The sequence below is a fragment of the Puntigrus tetrazona genome, chromosome 11, assembly GCF_018831695.1.
Source record: "Puntigrus tetrazona isolate hp1 chromosome 11, ASM1883169v1, whole genome shotgun sequence".
Classification (NCBI taxonomy): domain Eukaryota; kingdom Metazoa; phylum Chordata; class Actinopteri; order Cypriniformes; family Cyprinidae; genus Puntigrus; species Puntigrus tetrazona.
In genome coordinates, this window is record NC_056709.1 from 10,530,519 (window position 1) to 10,551,295 (window position 20,777).

The 20,777-nt window shown below is 37.3% G+C and overlaps 1 protein-coding gene across 1 annotated transcript in view; it reads right to left on the reverse strand.

The window, feature by feature from the left end:
• Nucleotides 1–20,523, reverse strand: part of LOC122354392 (thrombospondin type-1 domain-containing protein 7B-like) — a gene marked incomplete at its 5' end in the record, with an annotated part of 35,183 nt that extends 14,660 nt beyond the window's left edge. The window contains 12 exon segments of the mRNA XM_043252545.1: nucleotides 62–177; nucleotides 251–494; nucleotides 2,050–2,167; nucleotides 2,170–2,243; nucleotides 5,867–5,994; nucleotides 5,996–6,067; nucleotides 6,463–6,616; nucleotides 7,783–7,943; nucleotides 8,267–8,435; nucleotides 8,438–8,514; nucleotides 11,442–12,282; nucleotides 20,430–20,523. Coding sequence (XP_043108480.1) covers nucleotides 62–177; nucleotides 251–494; nucleotides 2,050–2,167; nucleotides 2,170–2,243; nucleotides 5,867–5,994; nucleotides 5,996–6,067; nucleotides 6,463–6,616; nucleotides 7,783–7,943; nucleotides 8,267–8,435; nucleotides 8,438–8,514; nucleotides 11,442–12,282; nucleotides 20,430–20,523 — 2,248 coding nt within the window.
• Between the last annotated feature and the right edge of the window lie 254 nt (nucleotides 20,524–20,777).

Sequence of the window (20,777 nt, forward strand, 5' to 3'; positions counted from 1 at the left end):
ATCCACAGTACTGAGAGTTTAAACTGGTCAAGTTGGTTAGTCTGGTTAGGACTACGTTTACCTGATAAACAGGAAGTGGTACAGGCGCTCCATTCACTAAAAGGTGTGACAACGCAGTCAGTTTTGCAAGGTAAAGGACAAGACCGTGTCGAGTCAGGACGGGAGGATTCTGGACACCTAAAGTATATTCCAGTATGAGACTATCTGTATGGTGACCGAATTTAGGATGGAAGATTTTGAGGTTCCTTACCGTTTTGGCAGAACATGTCCGTTCCCGGCTCTCCTGCACGTGACTTGGCGAATCTCTACTCCTGTTCCGCAGGTGGCATCATTCTCCATCTGTGGAGTTGTGCTGTTACCTTCGCTCTCGTCTGTGATGGTGTTTGGCACACAGGGATCCCAAGGTGAAGTATCCCAATAGTATACTGTGCATGAGTGTGTGCCACAGGGTCTCCATTGCTCCAGCTCAGGGGCCGGAGGACATGGCTTTCCAGCTATAACAAAAAAAAAGTAGTTTTAAATCCCAAATCTGTCGACACCAACAACTACGGTGTAATTATTTATAGCCTCAACAAATCTACTGTACTCTAAAAACTCTACACATTGATTTAATGTGGCATCATAGAATCATTTATTAGACATCCACTATAGTATTATACTGTATATACATATCAATCATTAGCTGTGCATAATATCACACTAGTTTGGAGGTCAGTAAGATGTTTTAAGTATTACCTTTATTCAGCAAGAACATTCAGTTACTCAGGAGTGATACAAATACTGTTTCTTTCAACGTTCTATTCTTTAAAGGATTCAGAAAAAAAAATTGTGTGCATATAAGAATGATTTCTGAAGGATCATGTAACAACAAAGACTGAGTAATGAATGCTAAAAAATTGTGGAATAAATTAATGTAAAATGTAAAAATATAAAATGTCTGTTGCAGTTGTAATATAATCACATATATCCTTTGTTTTGATCAATTAATGCAGCCTTGCTGAGCTCAAGATTTTTCTTTGAAAAATATATATATTACAAAAATCTATACATACACACACCCATCCGCGCGTATTTAAAGCGCTCCTATTATGGATTTTTGAAATTTACTTTTCATGCAGTATGTGGCGTTGTATGAAAAGACATTTTTGCACTGTTTATAAAGTTATCGCCTCTCAAAAGAAAGAGTTGACTCCGAATCATTGAAACAAGTCGTTTTTTTAAATGAATCCCAAGCCGTTACAAGTTGAAACTTGTTGGTCTTTTCGCTTTGGTCTGAATGAAAATGCTAATTCATTCTTTGCCACTAGGTGCCGCTTTTGGAGCGGTAAAATATAGCTGTTTCCCCGTTAATGCTGTACAAAAAGCAGCACTGCACACATGAACGTAGCTTTTGTAACAAAATGGAAAGCTAATTGTTTGAGCAAATAAAAATAAATGCATATTATAAGAGAATAAAAGTGTTTTTGACCATGCATGCATGTTAACCTGTTGTTAGCGACACACAAAACCTGTGAACCTCTCATTACCCATAATAGGAGCGCTTTAGGGATGAAGGGCCATATGTTTGAGGGGTCAAACAAAGGATATGTCCCCGGTGAATTTGTCATAAAGACAGTATCTATAATTCATTGGAAAGAGCTGCACCAACATGAAAGAAGGGGATGACAGGACGAGATTAATAGAATATCATTTTAAAACGGCGATTAGAGATTTGTACTCGGGGTAAATCAGAGTACAGTTTAAAAAGAGGCATTTGAATAATTAAATGGAATGAGCCACAAAGAAGAGCTTTAATAAAGCCTGCTGCTGTACTCAGTTCTTCTGCAACTGCCGGAAACGTTACATTTCTAACACGTTTTTATAATTTGGGCTTTGTGTATTCATGATTTGTCCTCATTGTGTGTTGTAATAATTACAATATAACTTTACAATAACCATATCATCACAATGAAAATATGACTCAACTTGCGCTCCAATCATTTGGCCCGGCATCCTAAGTACGCTGCACAAACTGAATACTCGTGAACCAAATGTTCAATCTGAACTCACACTTTCCAGGAAGAGCCAGAATAAGACGCGAGCGAGTTTGTTTTCCCTCTTGGTGCTTACTGGAGCAGGACTGGGAACAGGAAGTCCAGGGGCTCCAGTGTCCCAGGACACAGTCCCAGGAGGACAGGGCATCTCACATGCCTGCAGGACCGGAGGAGGATCTTCTGAACACCCGTCATTAGGGACCGGCTCACCTATAATACAAAGATGAAGGCAGACATTTCTGTTAAATGCAACAAAACGCCCTTGTTTTAAGTTTTTTTAATTATATCAACATACTGTATAATGTTTATATTTTTACAGTTTCTTTTTGAACAACACTTATTCTTTCCCAATAAACAAGTACATTTAATTAACATCTTCGAATACAACCAAAGGAAATGTGTTTTTTCTTTGTTTTTTGTTTTTTTTTAAAAATATGCAATTAAATTTACTGCCAAGTAACAAAATTAGAACATTGAAATAATGATCATGGCTTGCTGTAAGTACTGGAGAATCTCGGTTTACTGTTATCTTGCACCTAACAATCACTTTTCTTTAATTAAAATAGAATAATATGCAAATAAGATGCTGAATAGCACTATGATTGCTCTATTCTGTTCTCAAAGACCATGATTTTTAATTACCAGACAGCTTGAAAATAATTATCTGATAATTAATGGTGCGGTAAAACATTAGCGCTAAACTTCACTATGAAAAATACTCTGAAGTCCTAACTGCTTCATTGCCAAATAAATAAACAAATAAATAAATATAAAGAAGGAAAGAAGATTTTAGTGGCAATTTCTGATTATGTTTTAACATTAATCTTACTATATGTTGTTAGTTTCAAGAAAAAACAAAACAGCCAAGATATATACTTAAATGAGTTTTAATACATTTTAGTAGGCTCAGCTTTTTTTGTAATGAGCATAATTTAACCAAACATTAACTAAACATTATTAACTTATAACTGAGGAAAGATCAACTCCCATATACAAAACGATCTCACAGATCTTTTTATTCGTGAGATTGGAAAGAACAATAGACACATACGGAATCAACTAGTATACCATGCTCTTCAGGTTGTTTGTGAGATAAAAGAACAAAGATAAAAGGCGAGTAATAAACCTAACTGGTCTGGACAGACTCTCCTCTGAGAATCAGATATTGAGCCGCAATAGTTCATTTCTTCATTACATCTCAGATGCAGGAAGGGCAACGTTTCACCAATTGATGTTAGGCCTTAAAAATCAATCTCTCTGAATTGTATTCGTTGCCTAAGATATAAATGAACAAACTGAGCTTTTTTTTTTTTTTAAAGAGACTGTCTCGTCTGAAGATGCACAGCTCTTAATATGTATTTTTATGACCCCTGTAATCACCACTTTCCTGTTGCGTTATAAGGGTTTATTTCATTTTCTTTTCACATGGCAGACAGGGAGATTTTTTCACCTATTTGTACTGTTAGAAGAAGCAATTTCCCAGAGTGATTATCTACCTAGAGCCTTAAAAAGTGCATTATAGTGCGCCAGAACTGCAGGACTGCTGATAGACAGCAGAATTCAATAGCGTGCTACTTCATAAACATCGAACTTGCAGTCAGATCACAGAAACTGGAGTGATAAGTTTAGCAAATGAAGCTATGAACCATGTCTGGCCATTGCAAAAACTCTTACACTTTGTGCTCTTTCCAATAAGCAATTTCCTATAACAGCAAATGCATAGTAATGTGATCAAAACTAGCACCATAGTAACTGTGTATATATACATATATACATACAGAATTGTACTTTATCACCATGGCAGTACAGAAAACACCAACTAAATTTTCATCAGAAAATGTAAAAATCAAGTTTATGGTTTACATAAACTTTAACCAAGTATAAAGTGATTACAACTCAAATCTCCAGCAAGAATACATTATCACATTAAACCAGCTGCAGTTCAGCTGTAATGGCTTTGGCATTTCAGCTTCACTTTGCGTTTTGTAGAACATTCCAAGTGCATGCTGGGAGGATGACGCTGTAAGGTTTAATGCAGATACAGTATGTGCGAGTCGGATGTAAAATTTCCAGCTCCAACGCATCCAGTCATGCCCGATGACTGCCTATACAGACGGACATGTTTCACATACAGTTGTAAACCCCTTAAGACCACTTATATGCTTACTACTGATGGACAACACACATGCTTGCGCTTGACGTGGATGAGTGACATTACAAAGAAAGACCTTAGAGAACACCTAAGGCTCTTTGGCTGTTGTGTGTCAAAACTGCATCTCAAACTCATCTCAGTGAGAAGCGCAGAGGACGGATAAGAAATACGCCACGTACCCTCTGGGAGGAGAGGAGATTAAAAGATAGCTGATCATTTGCTTATGGGAGTAAAAATAACTAATCGCCGAAGAGTTTGAGGATGGGGATAAAAGAAGGTTGAAAGTAATTAGAGAGATGAAGGTGAAGAATGATGGGATTGAGAAAGATAATTAAAGGGATAGTTCACAAAATGCAAATGGTATTCTCATTTAAAGGAACAAAAAAAAAAAAAAATCCTAATTTTGTATTTCATCATTTACTTACCCTCGAGTAGTTCCAAATTTTTATGTATTTCTTTGCTCTGACGAATACAAAGGAAAATATTGTATAGAAATGGTGACCCAAAAACAGCCTGATTAACTTTCTGCAGAATATCTTTCTTTGTGTTGGGCACCCTCATACCACTTGAGGTTATACTACTCGAAATTATGACAGAATTTTCATTGTTAAATGAACTATTCCTTTAATCACCTTCATGCATGTTTTTAGAATAATACCTTTGGAGATTTTTTTTTTGCCAAAAGTTTGGGGTCAGTAAGATTTTGAAATGTTTTTAAAATAAGGCTACATATTTACCTGATGAAAAAACAAAGCAAAAACAGCTATATTGTGAAATTACAGCACAATTTAAAATACATGTTTTTGTTTTTTAATATATTTTAAAATGTTATTTATTCCTGTGACGGCTAAGCTGAATTTTCAGCATCGTTACTCCAGTCTTCAGTGTCACGTGATCATTCTATCGGAAATCATTCTAATATGCTGATTTGCTGCTTGAGAAACAGCTAGCTCAAGTAAACAGCTTTTCAATATTATTTAATGAATAGACAGTTTAAAATAACAGTTTACTTGAAAAAAACACAGTATCATTATAAATGTGTTTACTGATACTTTTGAACAATATAATGGTTCCTTGCTGAGTAACAGCAAAAAATGATAACAACAAAAAATTTAATTGGCACCAAAACTCAAACTGGAAGTGTAGGATTAGGGATGTTAGGCTCCAAAAATGACAACAAACACTATGAAATTACAGTCCACCATGATTTGTCTTACTATATTCTTCTGAAGCCATGAAATAGTTGTGATACTTCCTAAAAAACGTTCCTAAAAATTCTCAAGACGCCAGAACTGATGTCAGTTACATCAAGCATCATCGGTCTTTTTATAATCAGTCAGGTCATTAATTTGTTTGTTGGTAAAAAGGCAATGGGCAAAATGGCAAAAGGGCTTACAACATTAGACAACAGGTTAAAATAAAATACAGGTATAACATTAAATATTTGAATAACTGAAAATATACAAATGGACTGCATGATACTGTTAGTTTGCTTTTTATTTTCTCTGTATAGAAAAGAGCACATCTGACATTCTGCAAAATAAGTCCTCTTCTGTTCCATGAACAAAAGTAAGTCTTCAGGTATGTAACTACATGAAGGCAAGACTGACTTTTCAGTTTTGGGTCAACTACTCCAGTAAAAATAGAAAGAAAAAGGAAACAATGAGCTGCATATATATACCTGTGGCAGACAAACACTCCAGACTCTGTTCTTGGAATCCTGGGCCACACGACCCATTTTGAGGAACACAGGGTCCCTGTGACGTCACTCTCCACTTGAAGCAGACGGGGTCATCGCAGGTCATCGCCGCTGACGTGAGGGCAACTGTCGGATTCCGCCCATGACTCCTTAATTACAGAACGAGTTCTCACCCTGAAACCTGCAAGTGAGGTGAACGCAGGCAAAATAACAGCGATGACTCAAACAGTAAACCTGCTCGATGCCAACGTTTTTGCAGATATTGTTCCCACACTCTGGCAAAATAAACAGTGCAGCAGTCGAATATCTTGGCCAGATATATATGCACAGGAAAGGAGAGAAGAAATAGAAAACGGAATATGCAGAAAAAGGCGTTTATGGCGAGTCTAAATGCAGGAATGCAGCTGACCTGAGTGGGCGGCACCACAGCTTAGGGTCAGATATAAGTTACACCTGGTATTCACACATGATTTACATTACTGAGAGGAGAAACCATGGACAGGGGGTGGGAATAAATGTGTGCGATTTAGCTTTGGATGTGTGCGATCTGGTTTGATGGGATGTTTTCGTCTCTCACCTCTTCTCCTTGAAGTTCCAAACAGTTGTCATGGAGACAGGGTCCCCAGGGTGACCAAGGTGTGAGGGGACAATGTTTCTGACAGGGAATGAAGCAAGACTCAGCCAATAGCGGTAAAGGCCCGGTGCACAAGTTTCTGCCAACAGGCCGATTCACTAATAAGAAAAAAAACGGAGAGATTTACCATAAAAAGTGGTATATTTTTATCAGCTATATGAAATGCATCAAACACAAAAATAAATGTAATTCAAATCCATCTGTGTGTGGCCGCAGATTACCATTTAAATCAAAAACCAGAAATATAGAGGAAACTAAATCTCCCCTTAGCGTTCTGCCCTGAGATTTAACAGCCTATGAAGGATTAAGTAAAGGAAAGCAATCTACAAAATCTTTTTTTAAACATTGTTTATGCCAACAATGTTTTAAAAAAAAGACTCTTATTTGTGTTAATCACATTTGCTTATTGTAACGCGAGATGGACATATTATTAGTGCTCTGATCCAAAACCAAAAAGTGTTCAAAAGCATCATCTTCACTCAAATGGAATCTTATAAATGACTTGGATCACGCTTCATAGGCTGCAAATTTAGACTCTTCTTGTTGCTAAGGTAACGACACAATACCCTAATAAGCATAAAACGATATAATGCACACAATTACTAGGTGAAATTTTGTCGTTAGTTTAAAACCTTTTTATTAATACATTATTGTTGATAATGATGCGTAAGTCTGAACAACTAAACTTGACTTTGTTTGCCACTGAGCTTATTTCAATGCGTAGTAACATCACCTTTTTTGCGACTGAAATTGTAAAACAGGTTTAGTGTCTGTAAGATTCTTTAATGTTCATTAAGGCTGCATTTGTTTAAACAAATAGAGCAAAGCAGCAATATTGTTAAATATTATTAAAATTTAAAATAACTGTATATTAACTGTGTCAATATGGATAACATTTTAATTAATTCATATGATGCAAAGCTAAATTTTCAGCATTGTTACTCCGGTTATCAGTGTCATACGATCCTTTAAAATATATATATACTGATTTACTGCTCAAGAGAAGAAAATTTGTGGATGATCAATGCAATACTTAATTTTTCTGTGAAATCTTTAGCTGATAGGGATGTTGTCAAGACCACGGTATACTGATTTTCACCAAGTCCTGAATGACTCACATAAATGACTCATACTCACATAAAACGATTTCAAATAATAATGCGATACTACCATTGTGCAAAAACATGTAACATTGTGTAAAATATTAACCAAAAACATATTTCTGTTAATGATCCACAGTTGACTCTAAAAACTGAGTTCTTACTATGGGATGATACTTTGTTGTCATGGATTCTGACACAATATCCCTCTCGGGTCCGGATGCCACGTCCACACAGGATGCTGGTGTTGTTATGGCGATGGTCCTGCTGACTCAACAGTGGGGTCACCTGGCATGGTTTCCAGTTGGTCACCCTCCACTCATACCTGTATTTCCAGCCAATTAAAATACATTAAAATACATAAAATACACTTGAAGACAAACTAAAGAGTCATCGATTCAGTCTTTTCAAAGTCACAATAAAACTGAAATAGCAACATATCTTTCTTCTATATTATTTCCAAGCTAAACAATTATCAAAAATGAAAAAAAAAAACTGTATAGTAAGATATGATTTAAAGTTATGTGGTCATTTTTAAAGAAACTGCACGTGGGATAATTGCCTATGTGCATTTTTGGTAAATTTTATTTTCAAGTTGAATTTAAAAACTATCATTTAAAAATGATTTTGCCAAAGCTATCTCTTCACCTTGGGCACAGTGGCAGAGTGTCTTCCAAAACATTACAGTTAGCTTTTTCCTTCAGGGCGGGGCATGGCTCTCCTCCACCAATGGCTGCTCTTTCCAGGCTGCGGCTCCTGATTTTGAAGCCAGGCGATTGATCAGACGTCCGACATGTCTTTGAACACGGACTCCACGTGACCAATCAGACACTTTGCAGTGTCTGGGCATCACGCATGAGCGAAAGTTCACCGGGCTGTTATCGTGGTCGCAAAGGCTGGGGATGAGAACAAAATTTACAGTGTCATCTTTTTTACCGCATTTTTATGACACTGTAAAATGAAGAATTGTACCGCTGTAAAAAGATGATTGATAGTTTGTGGCGCTCTGCTGCTATTTTCTAGGTTAACTGGTTGGCTGAACTGTCCTCTTTGCATCTTTGATTAAAAACAAAACAAAAAACAAACTGATTACAATTCAAAAAATTACATCAGCAGTTACTGTTTAGTTACTTTCAAAGGATTTTCATGTTTATGTATTGCCTTGTATTAAAAAGAGGCTTCATCTGCCTGTTCTGAAGCTGCTGGCATGCATTTAGCCTCTGGCTAGTATGACAAAAAAGGTAGCAACATAAACAGAACATTTTTCAAGCTGTCTCTCGAACTCTCCAAGGCTTTATCGTTGCTGCTGATTCTCACTGAATATATTGGCATAGAAAACAAGCGAAAGCAAACTATGAAATCCTGCGAGAGAGAGATGGGTGTTCCGTGGGTGTTCAATTTATTCAGAAGTTTAGTCTGGCTTAATACGAATGCGAAAAAGTTTGCAAACCGCAATGGGAATCGTATCGTATAATCTGAAGACATAAAATGATGTTAATTTATTATGCAGACAAATAAAGACCGGCATTAGCATCTTATTGTTGGTAACACTATTGATGCTACTGCATAGACAACAAAACAGCGCTTGCAAAATATTGATTGCGAGTGTGCTTGTTTTAGAGTTGAACTGACACTGAATAAACATTAGTGGATTAGTTAAATAGGGGACCGCCAAGTGCTAATCTTCAATATACTATTAAAAAGGTATTAGTCATGAAATAGAAAGCAAAGAATTTGATTAAATAATATTACAGTATTTCACTGGGATAATGAGTTTGATACGCTAAAAAACACTTAAAATGTTCACATAGTGATGGGAATTAAAACTCATCCCACTCAGGTGCGATATTTAAATACAGATTTATATGGACATTTTTAAACCTTGAAGGGCACCTATTATGCAAAAATCACTTTTGTTGTTTGAACATAAATGCACTGGCAGTGTGTGAACACAACCACCCTTTAATAATACATATCCACCTGCTGCTTTATTTAATCCCCGTAAATCATAAGCAGTATCTCAAAACAAGTGTGTGATGTCACATTTTACAAGCCCCATCCGACTGCTGAAAACAGTGCTGCATTGGCCGAGACACCTCCCCTTACTACTATGGCTTTAAAACGCATGATTTATATGTGACAGGCATTATAAATCAAAAGTATCAGAAGATACTTTCCAGGAGAGTATCAGAGGTAGGAGCTGTGAAGAGTGGTTGCCGTGTTTTCACAGCAAAACCCACTCAATTGCTACTCAAAACTCGCCCAATCCCGCTCCGAGTGGGGTCCCGGGGGGGGTTGAAATTCACACTTCAGGGGATTAATATCATGCTATTGGGGTCGCTTTAACCTGCAGACACTAAAAAGGCAACAGTGTTAAAGTAGCCCAATTCTGTGGAAAAACCAAGGACTTGGCAACACTGCTGTAAGGCACAGTCCAATTCTGAAAAAGCGGACTGGGACCAGCAGCTCATTTGCATTTAAAGAGACATGCACAAAAACAGCCTGTTTCTGCTTCCATTCAAAATAGGCATTGATGTCAAAATGATGATATGAATGGTCTATGGGTCATTTTGAGCTGAAACTTCACAGACATACTCTGGAGACACCTGAGACTTATATTGCATCTTGTAAAAGGGGCATAATAGTCTCCCTTCACTATGCTCAACTTAAACGCTGGATTTGTTACAATTTTTGTGAGATTTGTTAAGACCTCTGCAAAGTTGGTTCAGTCAGACCACCTTTTCTTTTCCTTTTTTGTCAATAGATGGCTCTCAGTGGGTGCTACGATTTTATCAAATATGAATACACAGAACTTGAAAATATTTGCAGCAAATCAAAAAGCATAGCTTGCTTGTCTCACTGGATTCCCACTGTTCTATAGTATGCTCGACAGGATGTGGATATTTTCTGAAATGATTCTTCATTTTTCATATTCACTACAATACACGGCAGTCCTGCTCTCTCTGGAGCTTATTATTGTAGTTTTCTAGGTGCAACAAGTACTATTTCCATTAAAATCGAATGAAAAATTAATAAAAAAAGCAGCTGACTTGGGATCTTCCTCAGCAGGAAAAAGAAAAGGCGGAATATCTTCTCTGTTTTCCGTCTCGCCCACAACAGAAGGTAAAATTTAGATTCAGTTTAAATTTGACAGTGTAACCAGTAACGCATACATAAATATCAGCATGTTCTTTGATGCAAACAGCATCATATGGTAAAATGGGAATCCATCTGCACTCGCAGGATGGTAGTGCTTAATACAGAAGACTCTAATATCCTCACTGTGGGGAGGCATTTAATAAAACAAGTAAATTTATTGCATAACATTGTTGCATAACTGTCTGCTAATAGGCCTGTATCATTTATTCATGGTCAGATTATGAGTCCTCATTGCGGCTCTATTTGACCACAGACAATTCTGAATACATCTACATTAGGTTCTTTCGTTTTTTCTTTTTACAGAAAAAAGCTTTTATTACACAGCTCTCTCTTCATTATCGCAATAAACTAATTGAAGCAGTCTGTGGACTTTTTTTTTGTAAAATGCTATAATTGATCAATTTCTTACATAGTTGTGCTAGTTTCATGTCTCTTTGTATGACTTTACAATGTCTTTTTACTTAGATAATAAAAGTATCTAAAACACTTTTTGATAGGTACGTTTTAAGCAGTTTTGCCCTTATGGTGTGGATGAAGCAGTCAATAAAATAAAATAAAATAAAATAAAAAACACATTTAAATAAAATTAATAACTGGTACACTGACTGATCGATCTATGAATTGATGGACATTAAATTGATTGCATTTCTACACTCATTACCACCTTAGCATGGCGTTCTTCCCATCGCTCCTCATACAGCGCAGTTGCCTAGTCTGATAGCCAATGATAATTTCCCAGGATTCTTTATGGCCTCTTTCATCATAATGATTTGGACGGTAATTACTCTCAGCGTGGCGTTTGATGGTGTACGAAGCTTTGATTGTTTTTTTCCCATCAAGCCCGAAACCAAAGTCCACTGTGGTCTTTCCAACAGGCCCTGTCCCTTTAAGTCTGCAAGGGCTCCAGGGCCCCACCCACAAACTGTAACTGTATTCCTGTTGGTCGGAGGGACAAAGGGCAGGGTGGGCTTTCTCGTGGTTACAGGGACGCGTCTGGGTGAGGCTGGGACAGTCTGCTCCTCCATACAGAGGCGCCGCGAGCACGTGTCTGGTGCGCTGCTGGAGGGCCGACCCGCAGGTACGACTGCAGGTGGACCAGTGGGTGAAGGCGGAGACGACGCAGTCGATCGGGCAGGGTAACAAACACGCCTGTTCTCGCTCCGGCGCTGCTGAAAACGCTTCACACATATGCTGGCTCACCGTGGTGCCGTTGGTACGCTTCACACACACCACATCTCGGCTCTGTACTCCACGCTGAGCGGTCACACATCGATTGGCTGGGAGGAGAGGACCCGGGGTGCAGGGACCCCAAGGAGACGAGCGCCACTCAAACAGATCCTTTTGCCACTCGCACATCTTCACACACACTCTCTGGTGCGCTGGGCGATCAGATGGAAAGCAATTGGACTGATGCGTGCTCCAGCCTTCAGAATGGACACACCACACAGAGCGACTCTGAAGCCCGACCGAACCGCAATCATTGGCCACACATACACCCCATACATCTAGAGGAGAAGAAAAGGAGAGGCAGACAGAATATGACGTGAATTATATTGCTATTGTAATTGCTGTCTATTAAAGCCCAAAGCAGGCACAATGATGAGCCGCTATTCATCTCACTTTAGAGCTGAAATACTGTACATGTGGATTCAGCCACACAAGAAGGATAATCATCTTTAATCACTTTAGAACGGCGCTGTCAAAAGAAATGAACTGGAGAGGAAAAGATGGGAAAAAACAATGACAAAAATCTGGATTTTGCTACCTGCTAAGATTATGAAAATAGGAGCGATTCTAACAAGATGCAGCAAATCAGTCTATTTGGAACAGTGTATAGAATAGAATAGAAAAGAACATTTAAAAGTTTGGGGTCAGTTAATATATCAGTTACGTTAAATGCATATAAAATCACAGTAAAAGTATTTATAAAGTTATTAAATATTTTTGTTTCAAATAAACAATGTTATTTTAATATTTTCACAACATTGATATTTTTACTATTGCATTACGTCTTTCAAAAATATATAAAAATAAAAAGTAAAAAAACCTAAACTTTTAGTGTTTATTATAATATAGTTATATAATATAATATAGTATAATATAATAATACAACTTAAACAATTTACAAGATTCTTTAATAAATAAATAAAAGAAAGACAGAACGTATAATTGAAAAAATGTCAAAATGTCAGTAAAACATTTAAAACATGTTTTAAATAAACTATTACGATATTAGTGTTTTACTGTAATTTTGATTGAAGCCTTAGTAAGCATTAAATATATATTATAAAAATATAAAGAATGGGTTCCTAAATTTTTGTATATAATATAATATTATAATAGTCCAGTTTGTCAGAAATTGCCTACCTTTGTATGGAAAAGAGTTTTAATCGGCATTTTTGACTAACTATTCCTAAACATTCCAGAACAATGTCTATCGAACTATTTCTATTTAAACCAAAATTCAAGGTTTCAGCCAGATTGCAACTACAGTTTTTTCCGACCTCACAGCCACGAAAACAATCCAGATCATTCATGTTAAATCATTTACCTGATGACCTAGTGATACTTTTTTCAATTCAAAGGAAGGCAAAAAACTGCCACTTTTTTACAACTGCTTCATTTATCCCCTATTAGAAATGAGTGGACAGAAAGAAAAAGAAGCCACGGGAAGAGAGGGAGCAGATGCTTCAAACACACAGTAAAAGTCTGACATCATTGCTGCTGTTCCTCAGGGGACGTCAAAGACCATGTTCTCCTCATCACACCACTGGTGAGGTCACCAGTGAGACCCCGCCTTCCCCTAAATGGCAGCTAATGCACAGCGGAGCAGACATAAAGCATGTGACAGAGCCATATGGGGTGACATCGGTACTGTATGAGCGCCGAGGTCAGCCAAACCCCTCCAGTCAAAGCCGAACACACATTTGATCATTAGACTGTCAGTCCTCACAGCGTGCTAATTACTGCTCGCGCGCTCATCCTCCTTACTCAAATATCAATTTACTCTGAGGCAGGGGGTTCAGGTAAAACTTTAACCGCAGAGGCCTGTCCTACAGAGATCTCCCGGCTAATCAGGATTCTGATGGATGGCATGCTGATTAAAGACTTTAGATGTGGGAATAATCGCTTTGAACTGAGGCGATGAGAGAAAAGCGCCAGGAAAGAGGTTTTTTTTTTTTTTTTTTTTTGGTTGTTGTTGTGTTGTTCTCTGTCTGAACTGACATTTTTGGGGTAGAAAATGAGAGAGAAAAGGAAAATGCGACGCTTTTAGCTGTGAAGGGAGATACATTTACTCTACTTTTTACTGGAAGATGAAAACCACGTTATCAGAAATGTAGATCTATATCCATTATATTATTTTTTTCATATGCTTATGAAGATTATATATTGATTTGGTTTACACACTAGCATTTAGAACTCTGGGGTTGGGATGATTTCTTATGTTTTGGATCACAAATACAGTAAAACGGTGTGTATCGTGAGTATTATATAAATAGCTGTTTTTTTATTGTAATTTATTGTAAAACGTAATTTATTATTTTGAAGCAAAGCTGAATTTTCAGCATCAGTACCCCATTCTTCAGTATCATATGGTCATTCTAATATTTGCTGCTCAAAACAATTTCACTGCTTAGTATTATTTATTTATTTATACTGTGGAATTATGTTGCATTTTAGGATTTTTTTGTAAATAGAAAGTTCAAATGAGCAGCATGGATTCAAAGTAAAAATATTTGCTGTCACTTTCACAAATGAATACCTTATTGCTTGAAAAAACACATAAACCGATTCAGGAAAACCAAGGACCAGCTGATTTTCACATCCTTACCAGAGTTACCACATGTGGCGCTCACCAAATTACAGTATGAACATAACCCATTAATATTTTGCGGTCAGACAGTGTTTCTGCAGTGCAGTAATTTTGAAAAGTGTGATATTTTCAAATCTGATTTGACAACATTGAGACTCTAAAAATTCCAAATATTAATTACATTTTGGAAGACACACACACACACACACACACACACACACACACACACACGCACACACACACACACACACACAAAATCACCCTCACAGCTGTGACAAGCTTCTTCCAACTTTCAGACTGACTTGTATGTCTCACAGGGAGTTGATCCTCTATCTCCCTCTGTCTCTCATGTGGTCATCATTGAAACTCAGCAGGCAGGCGGACAGAAACAGAACTGAGATACGAGCAGGACCCTGTCCCGTGGTGTCACAGCAACTTAAAGCTGTTAGATGGGATGAGGTCGCTCCCAGGGCATCGCAAGCAAAGTCACTGTCGGCAAGATCGAGAGTGGTTTTACTCAATTTTGGCAGCACAAAGACAGAGATACAGTTTGAACTAGGATATCTTATCTGGGAGAATACACATTATTTCCTTACACATTATCTAAAAATTTTAAATCTATTAACTTGAAAAAAATCTAATTTTGAGTGAAAATTGAAATTGGTTTTCATTCCCGCAGGTTTTTATTTTTGCCCCCAGGCAAAACCCATCGTCCTCCACTGCTAGGTATATTTCATTAGCACCAATCAGATGCTTTGGTTCAAACACACCCGAGACAGGTTATTTTCCGCTATTCAAAATTTCAAAAGCTTTAATCACCCACAACACACAAGGCTCCCAGAGTTCTCTCTATGGTGGGATTCCTCAGTGGCTGTACTTCTATTATGAAGACCTCCGGCATCAACAGCACTGTACTGCTGTATCACCTCTGCAGCACACTCAAAACACCTGTCTATTGGTCTCTTTTTTATGTTATTTATTTTGCATTTGGCCTATACTTCTAGTGCAAAAAGTTCAACAATGCAAAATTATCATTTTCATCAGCTCGTGAATTCCCAGGCAATCTAACCTGTGACCTTAGCATTGTTAGCTGCATACTCTGAGATGAAGTCTTCTCCAGCCTACAAAAATATACTTTAGTACAATGATGTTACCATTTATGCATACTGCATACTGTGATGTGATACTAAACACACTACAAGCATCTGAGAACTCTTCAGATTAATCACAGAAATGCAAACAGTTGAATATATGAACATAAATCATGATTTTATAAAATAATATGCTAATTCTTATTATTATGAATTTTAAAAACAGTTGTGCTGCTAATACTTTTTTTTGTTGCTATACATGATCCAGCAATAGATGAAAACATCTGAACAGTACCATTCAAAATAGTGAATAATAATAATAAACCAGATATTAGGTCTAATGTGACTCAATTTACACAACTACAGTATGTTAAAAAGCATTTTTGTAATATTAAAACAGTTGACTAAGAGTATGCAATGCTAAACCAAATCACATGCTGTTTAGCTGAATAAGAGAGCTAAGTATAATTGGAGATTGGCTGCCGTAATGAACAAGTGCATTGGTCCATATGCTACACAGCATGACTCAACAATGCAACCACTGTTTATGCCGAAAGAAATCAAATTATGTATTTATGATGTCTGAAAGTGTCAGAGCCATTAGTGTTGTTTACACATTAAAAAGAAAAGAAAAGAAAAACACATTTCCTGACCCAGAGGTCTCTGGAGATGGCAAAATCCTCCCTCAGCAGCTCAAAGAAATGTTCTGGTCTGACACTCACACACTTTTTGGATACGTCCACGGTGAAACAATAGGGCACATGACAAATTAATTACTTGCTGATGGTCACAGATGCAATTACAGTGCTTTTCTGCCTATCACCGACACTTTAGCAAAGGAAATGGAGCTGTTTTTGGTCTGTCACGAGTCGGTTGGAGTCTGGGTGGATTCTGACGTCTTAAATGTGAAAGGCTTTGGATCTTGCTCTGGAAAGCTTTTTGTTTTTCTTGGATGTAAAATATGACAGAAATTACATTAACTATTGCATGTTCTAATAACATCTGACAACTAACAAGTTCATTTTGAGCAACAATAAAACCTGCAATATGCTTACTTTCTCTTATTTCCTGTTAATGTATGTAAGATCAAATGCATACAGTTTGGAGCTAGTATTTTAATAATGACAGAAAGAAATGTAGTTGGCCAGATTTAGAGTCAGAGATAAAGGTCATAAAGATAATGCAATTATCTATTCAGTCTCTATGTAATGCCAACCTTTTTATAGTCTTTTGTGAAAGAGAACTCCGCTACAAGAAGAATGGCTTTTGATTTAACAGGAATCCTATTCATTTCACGACCACCAACTATAATTCTGTGAAAGGCTGTGTGTGAACATCTGTACATGGTGATGGTTTCTCCTCATTCACCCCACAGTAAATTAGTACTTACTGTCAGGGCCTCAAAAGGGGGTCAAGATAGAACTTTAATAAACTATAAATGTAAATAAATGAATTGTAATTCAACTGTATTATATATTAATTACAATTGAAGTTCTGTACAGATATATGATTTTATTAATACAGTGTGATTGACTTTATGGTCTCGATGATTCAGAAATCACACAAAATGAAATTAAGGAGTTTTACTATGATAAAACCATTGTTAACTTTGGTAAGGGTTGTGATGTCAATGTTTTTTTTTTTGAAGAAATTGAATTGTTTGGTCAATATTAAACAAATATTTGATCGTCCTGTAAGTGTTTGGTGCCTTTTTGTAATAATGTAAATTGTATATTTTGTATTATATTATGTATTTTAACAGTCTGTATATGTATATGTTTTATAATTACATTCAGCTTATATAATATGCATGTTCATGTTTAGATTTGTATTTATAGTATTTATATATATATGTATATATTATTATTAATATAAAACAAATGTTGTTTTTTTAGCAACTGGGGTTTGAGTTAGAGTGAGAGGTCACCAGTGTCTTTTCATACAGGCAAAAATATAAATGAATAAATAAATAAATATATATAGAGAGAGCAGCCTATATAATAATGAAAGAAAATAAATCAACATCATGCTTTCACTGTATTAAGTGATAGTTTATCCTAAGGCACTATTGAAGCACTTGTGCGTTATAAAGAGTGCAGCTGAAAAGACTGAGTGTGGCTGATGCATGAAAGTAATTCCTGCATTAAAATGCGTTTATGGCTTTTAGTACATGCCTGTTAGCTTTGAGAACAACCTTATGCTAGCTGTCTTTATCTCTAGAAGGTTAATTTGCACCCTCTTGTTTTCCGAGACAGTCATTATCTGTCCAGCTTGTGACGTCAGTTACATGAACTCCAGGGAAACTGGTTTTAAAATGAGATTTTCAAGCAGGCAGAGTGCTTTTAAGACACAATCTCAGGAATTTGCTTTCTTGTCTGCACACAGTATTCTCATTTCCAGAACAGGGAAACTGAAGAAAAATTAAGAACAAAACAGGTAAGGAAAATTAGACCTTGAGTACAATAGCAAGTGTGTAGGTGGACAAATGAGCATTTCTTCACAGTGTGAAAGTGGACCCACTCCTTCAGGATGAAACAAGTATCGATTTTACATTCCAGGAATCATCACCCCCGTGGCCCTGCAGAGCTGCTCTTCGATCCACACAAAGCACGTGAGGAAACTCACTCAGAGTCTCAGAGAACTGACCACAACTTCACACCAAACTTCTATTATCATCACCACTTTTGTCTATAAAGCATTTTTACAGTTGCCTTCATCAGCAGCGCTGGACATTCATCCATCCATCCATCCATCCATCCATCCATTCACTCATCCATCCATCCATCCATCCACTCACCCATCCATCCATCCATCCATCCATCCATCCATCCATCCACTCACCCATCCATCCACTCACCCATCCATCCATCCATCCACTCACCCATCCATCCATCCATCCACTCACCCATCCATCCATCCATCCATCCACTCACCCATCCATCCATCCATCCATCCATCCATCCATCCATCCATCCATCCATCCATCCACTCACCCATCCATCCATCCATCCATCCATCCACTCACCCATCCATCCATCCATCCATCCATCCATCCATCCATCCATCCACTCACCCATCCATCCATCCACTCACCCATCCATCCATCCACTCACCCATCCATCCATCCATCCATCCATCCATCCACTCACCCATCCATCCATCCATCCACTCACCCATCCATCCATCCATCCATCCATCCATCCATCCACTCACCCATCCATCCATCCATCCACTCACCCATCCATCCATCCATCCATCCATCCACTCACCCATCCACTCATCCATCCATCCATGCATCAATCCATCCATCCAGCGTTTGAATTTTACAATAAGGAGTAAACTTTTAAAAGAAGCCACCAATCAGCTAGTTATCATAAAATAATTAATTCTGTTGAAATATAAGGATGGTATTATTGTAAAAACGTTTTACACAAAGAAATACATATCGAAAAATGTTTAAAATGATAACACCTACAAAAAACGAATATGCTAAAGATATCCTATTAAAAGCTGTTCGATGGAATAGATGTATCTAATCAAGAGCTGTCAGATCACTTAAAACTCCCACAATTTGGTCCCTGCATCCAGCCAGAGAAACTGAGGGATACTCATTTCTGTCTTTATTTACTGAGAATCACAGTTGCCTGATATGAAGTTTCTACCTGAGGTCTTCACAGCCATATGTAGGATGTTTTGTTACAAGTTCTGGAGAAGTGCTTAATTGTGGCGTCTTGAAATGTAGTTTGGATGCGCCGGACGGCATTAATAGGCCAAGTAATAATCTTCTGTTCTTTGCGAGCTGTCAATCTCACACTTAACAATTGTTGCTATGGCGACATGAAGAATTCTCAGTGCAACTCCAGCTGGATATAAGATTGATCAGACTTCACAGATAACACAGGCAGATGGTCTCACAGTTTTCTGAAGTGCTGTACATACATGCCTGCTGATTCAAGATCTGCGACAACAAAGATCAATATCCAACGTGGACCATTTTTTTAGCACTTCTGTTCTCCTCTATCAAATGCAGACCAGAAATGTACATTACCTAGCTTCTCGACTGCCTGTACTGTACCAAACACTGTCATTCACACATTTGATTATGCAATCCTAATAAGTGACTTCTTCAACTGGATTAGAAAAAAATGTGTCAGAATTCTCTGGCTCATATAGATGGATCTTACAAACACAAGCTGTGTGTTTAACATGTCTCAAAACCTTGAAATAATGGTTGCATTTTTATCTGTATGAAGATTTACCATGTGCGCTGTTAAAGAAACAATTAATGCAATAATGAAAATGCATTTGTTGCATTTGTTTTCTTCTGTAGAGCCCAGAAAGGTGATCTTGGCTGTTCTTAAAAGCAAATGAGGAGTGTCTGGATCCAAAAAAGCAGCATAAAAGTCTTCTGAAGCCATATGATTGCTTTGCTTTGACAAAAGACCACATTTTAGATATTCATGGAAAGCCTTAGCTTCCTATGAGAGAAGTATCTGAACACATCTTTTGAGTCATATCTTTTCAATGAATCGCTTTCATATGGAAAATAGTGGCCATATTCTTCAAAAACTCCCAATTTGTGTTCAGAAGAACGAAAGGTTTGTACTGTTGCAACATGGCAGTGAGTGAATGATGACAGAAACAAGTAATCATGGAAGAAAAACACTCATAAATCAGCTGGGGCCACATGTAGAAATTTCATTCTGTCTCCCAAAAAAAGCTAATGTTGGAAATATTGTCAACTCACCTGTTTTCCAGATGTACTGGCTTCTTTTTGGTGCCTCTGCCCCCAGTGGAAGGGACATTAGTGCTACATAAAGGAGGGAACCCCACAGGAGAAGACAAAGGTAATCTCTCCCCTTCAGAAATGCCATCTTTTGTCAGCCTGTTAGTATCTAACCTGCAAAGAAATATACACAATAGCTAGTTAGTTAGTTCTAGAAATTTAAGACGACACTTCACTGGTCAAAGTCTGTACATTTTGGTTTCTAGACCCTCCTTCAATCTAATGAGAATTCATCCATTAAGCTAAGTGCTAGACTAGACTAGGCTTAAGCTAGGGGTGGGGAAAAGTTTATATTGCAATAAGAGTCAT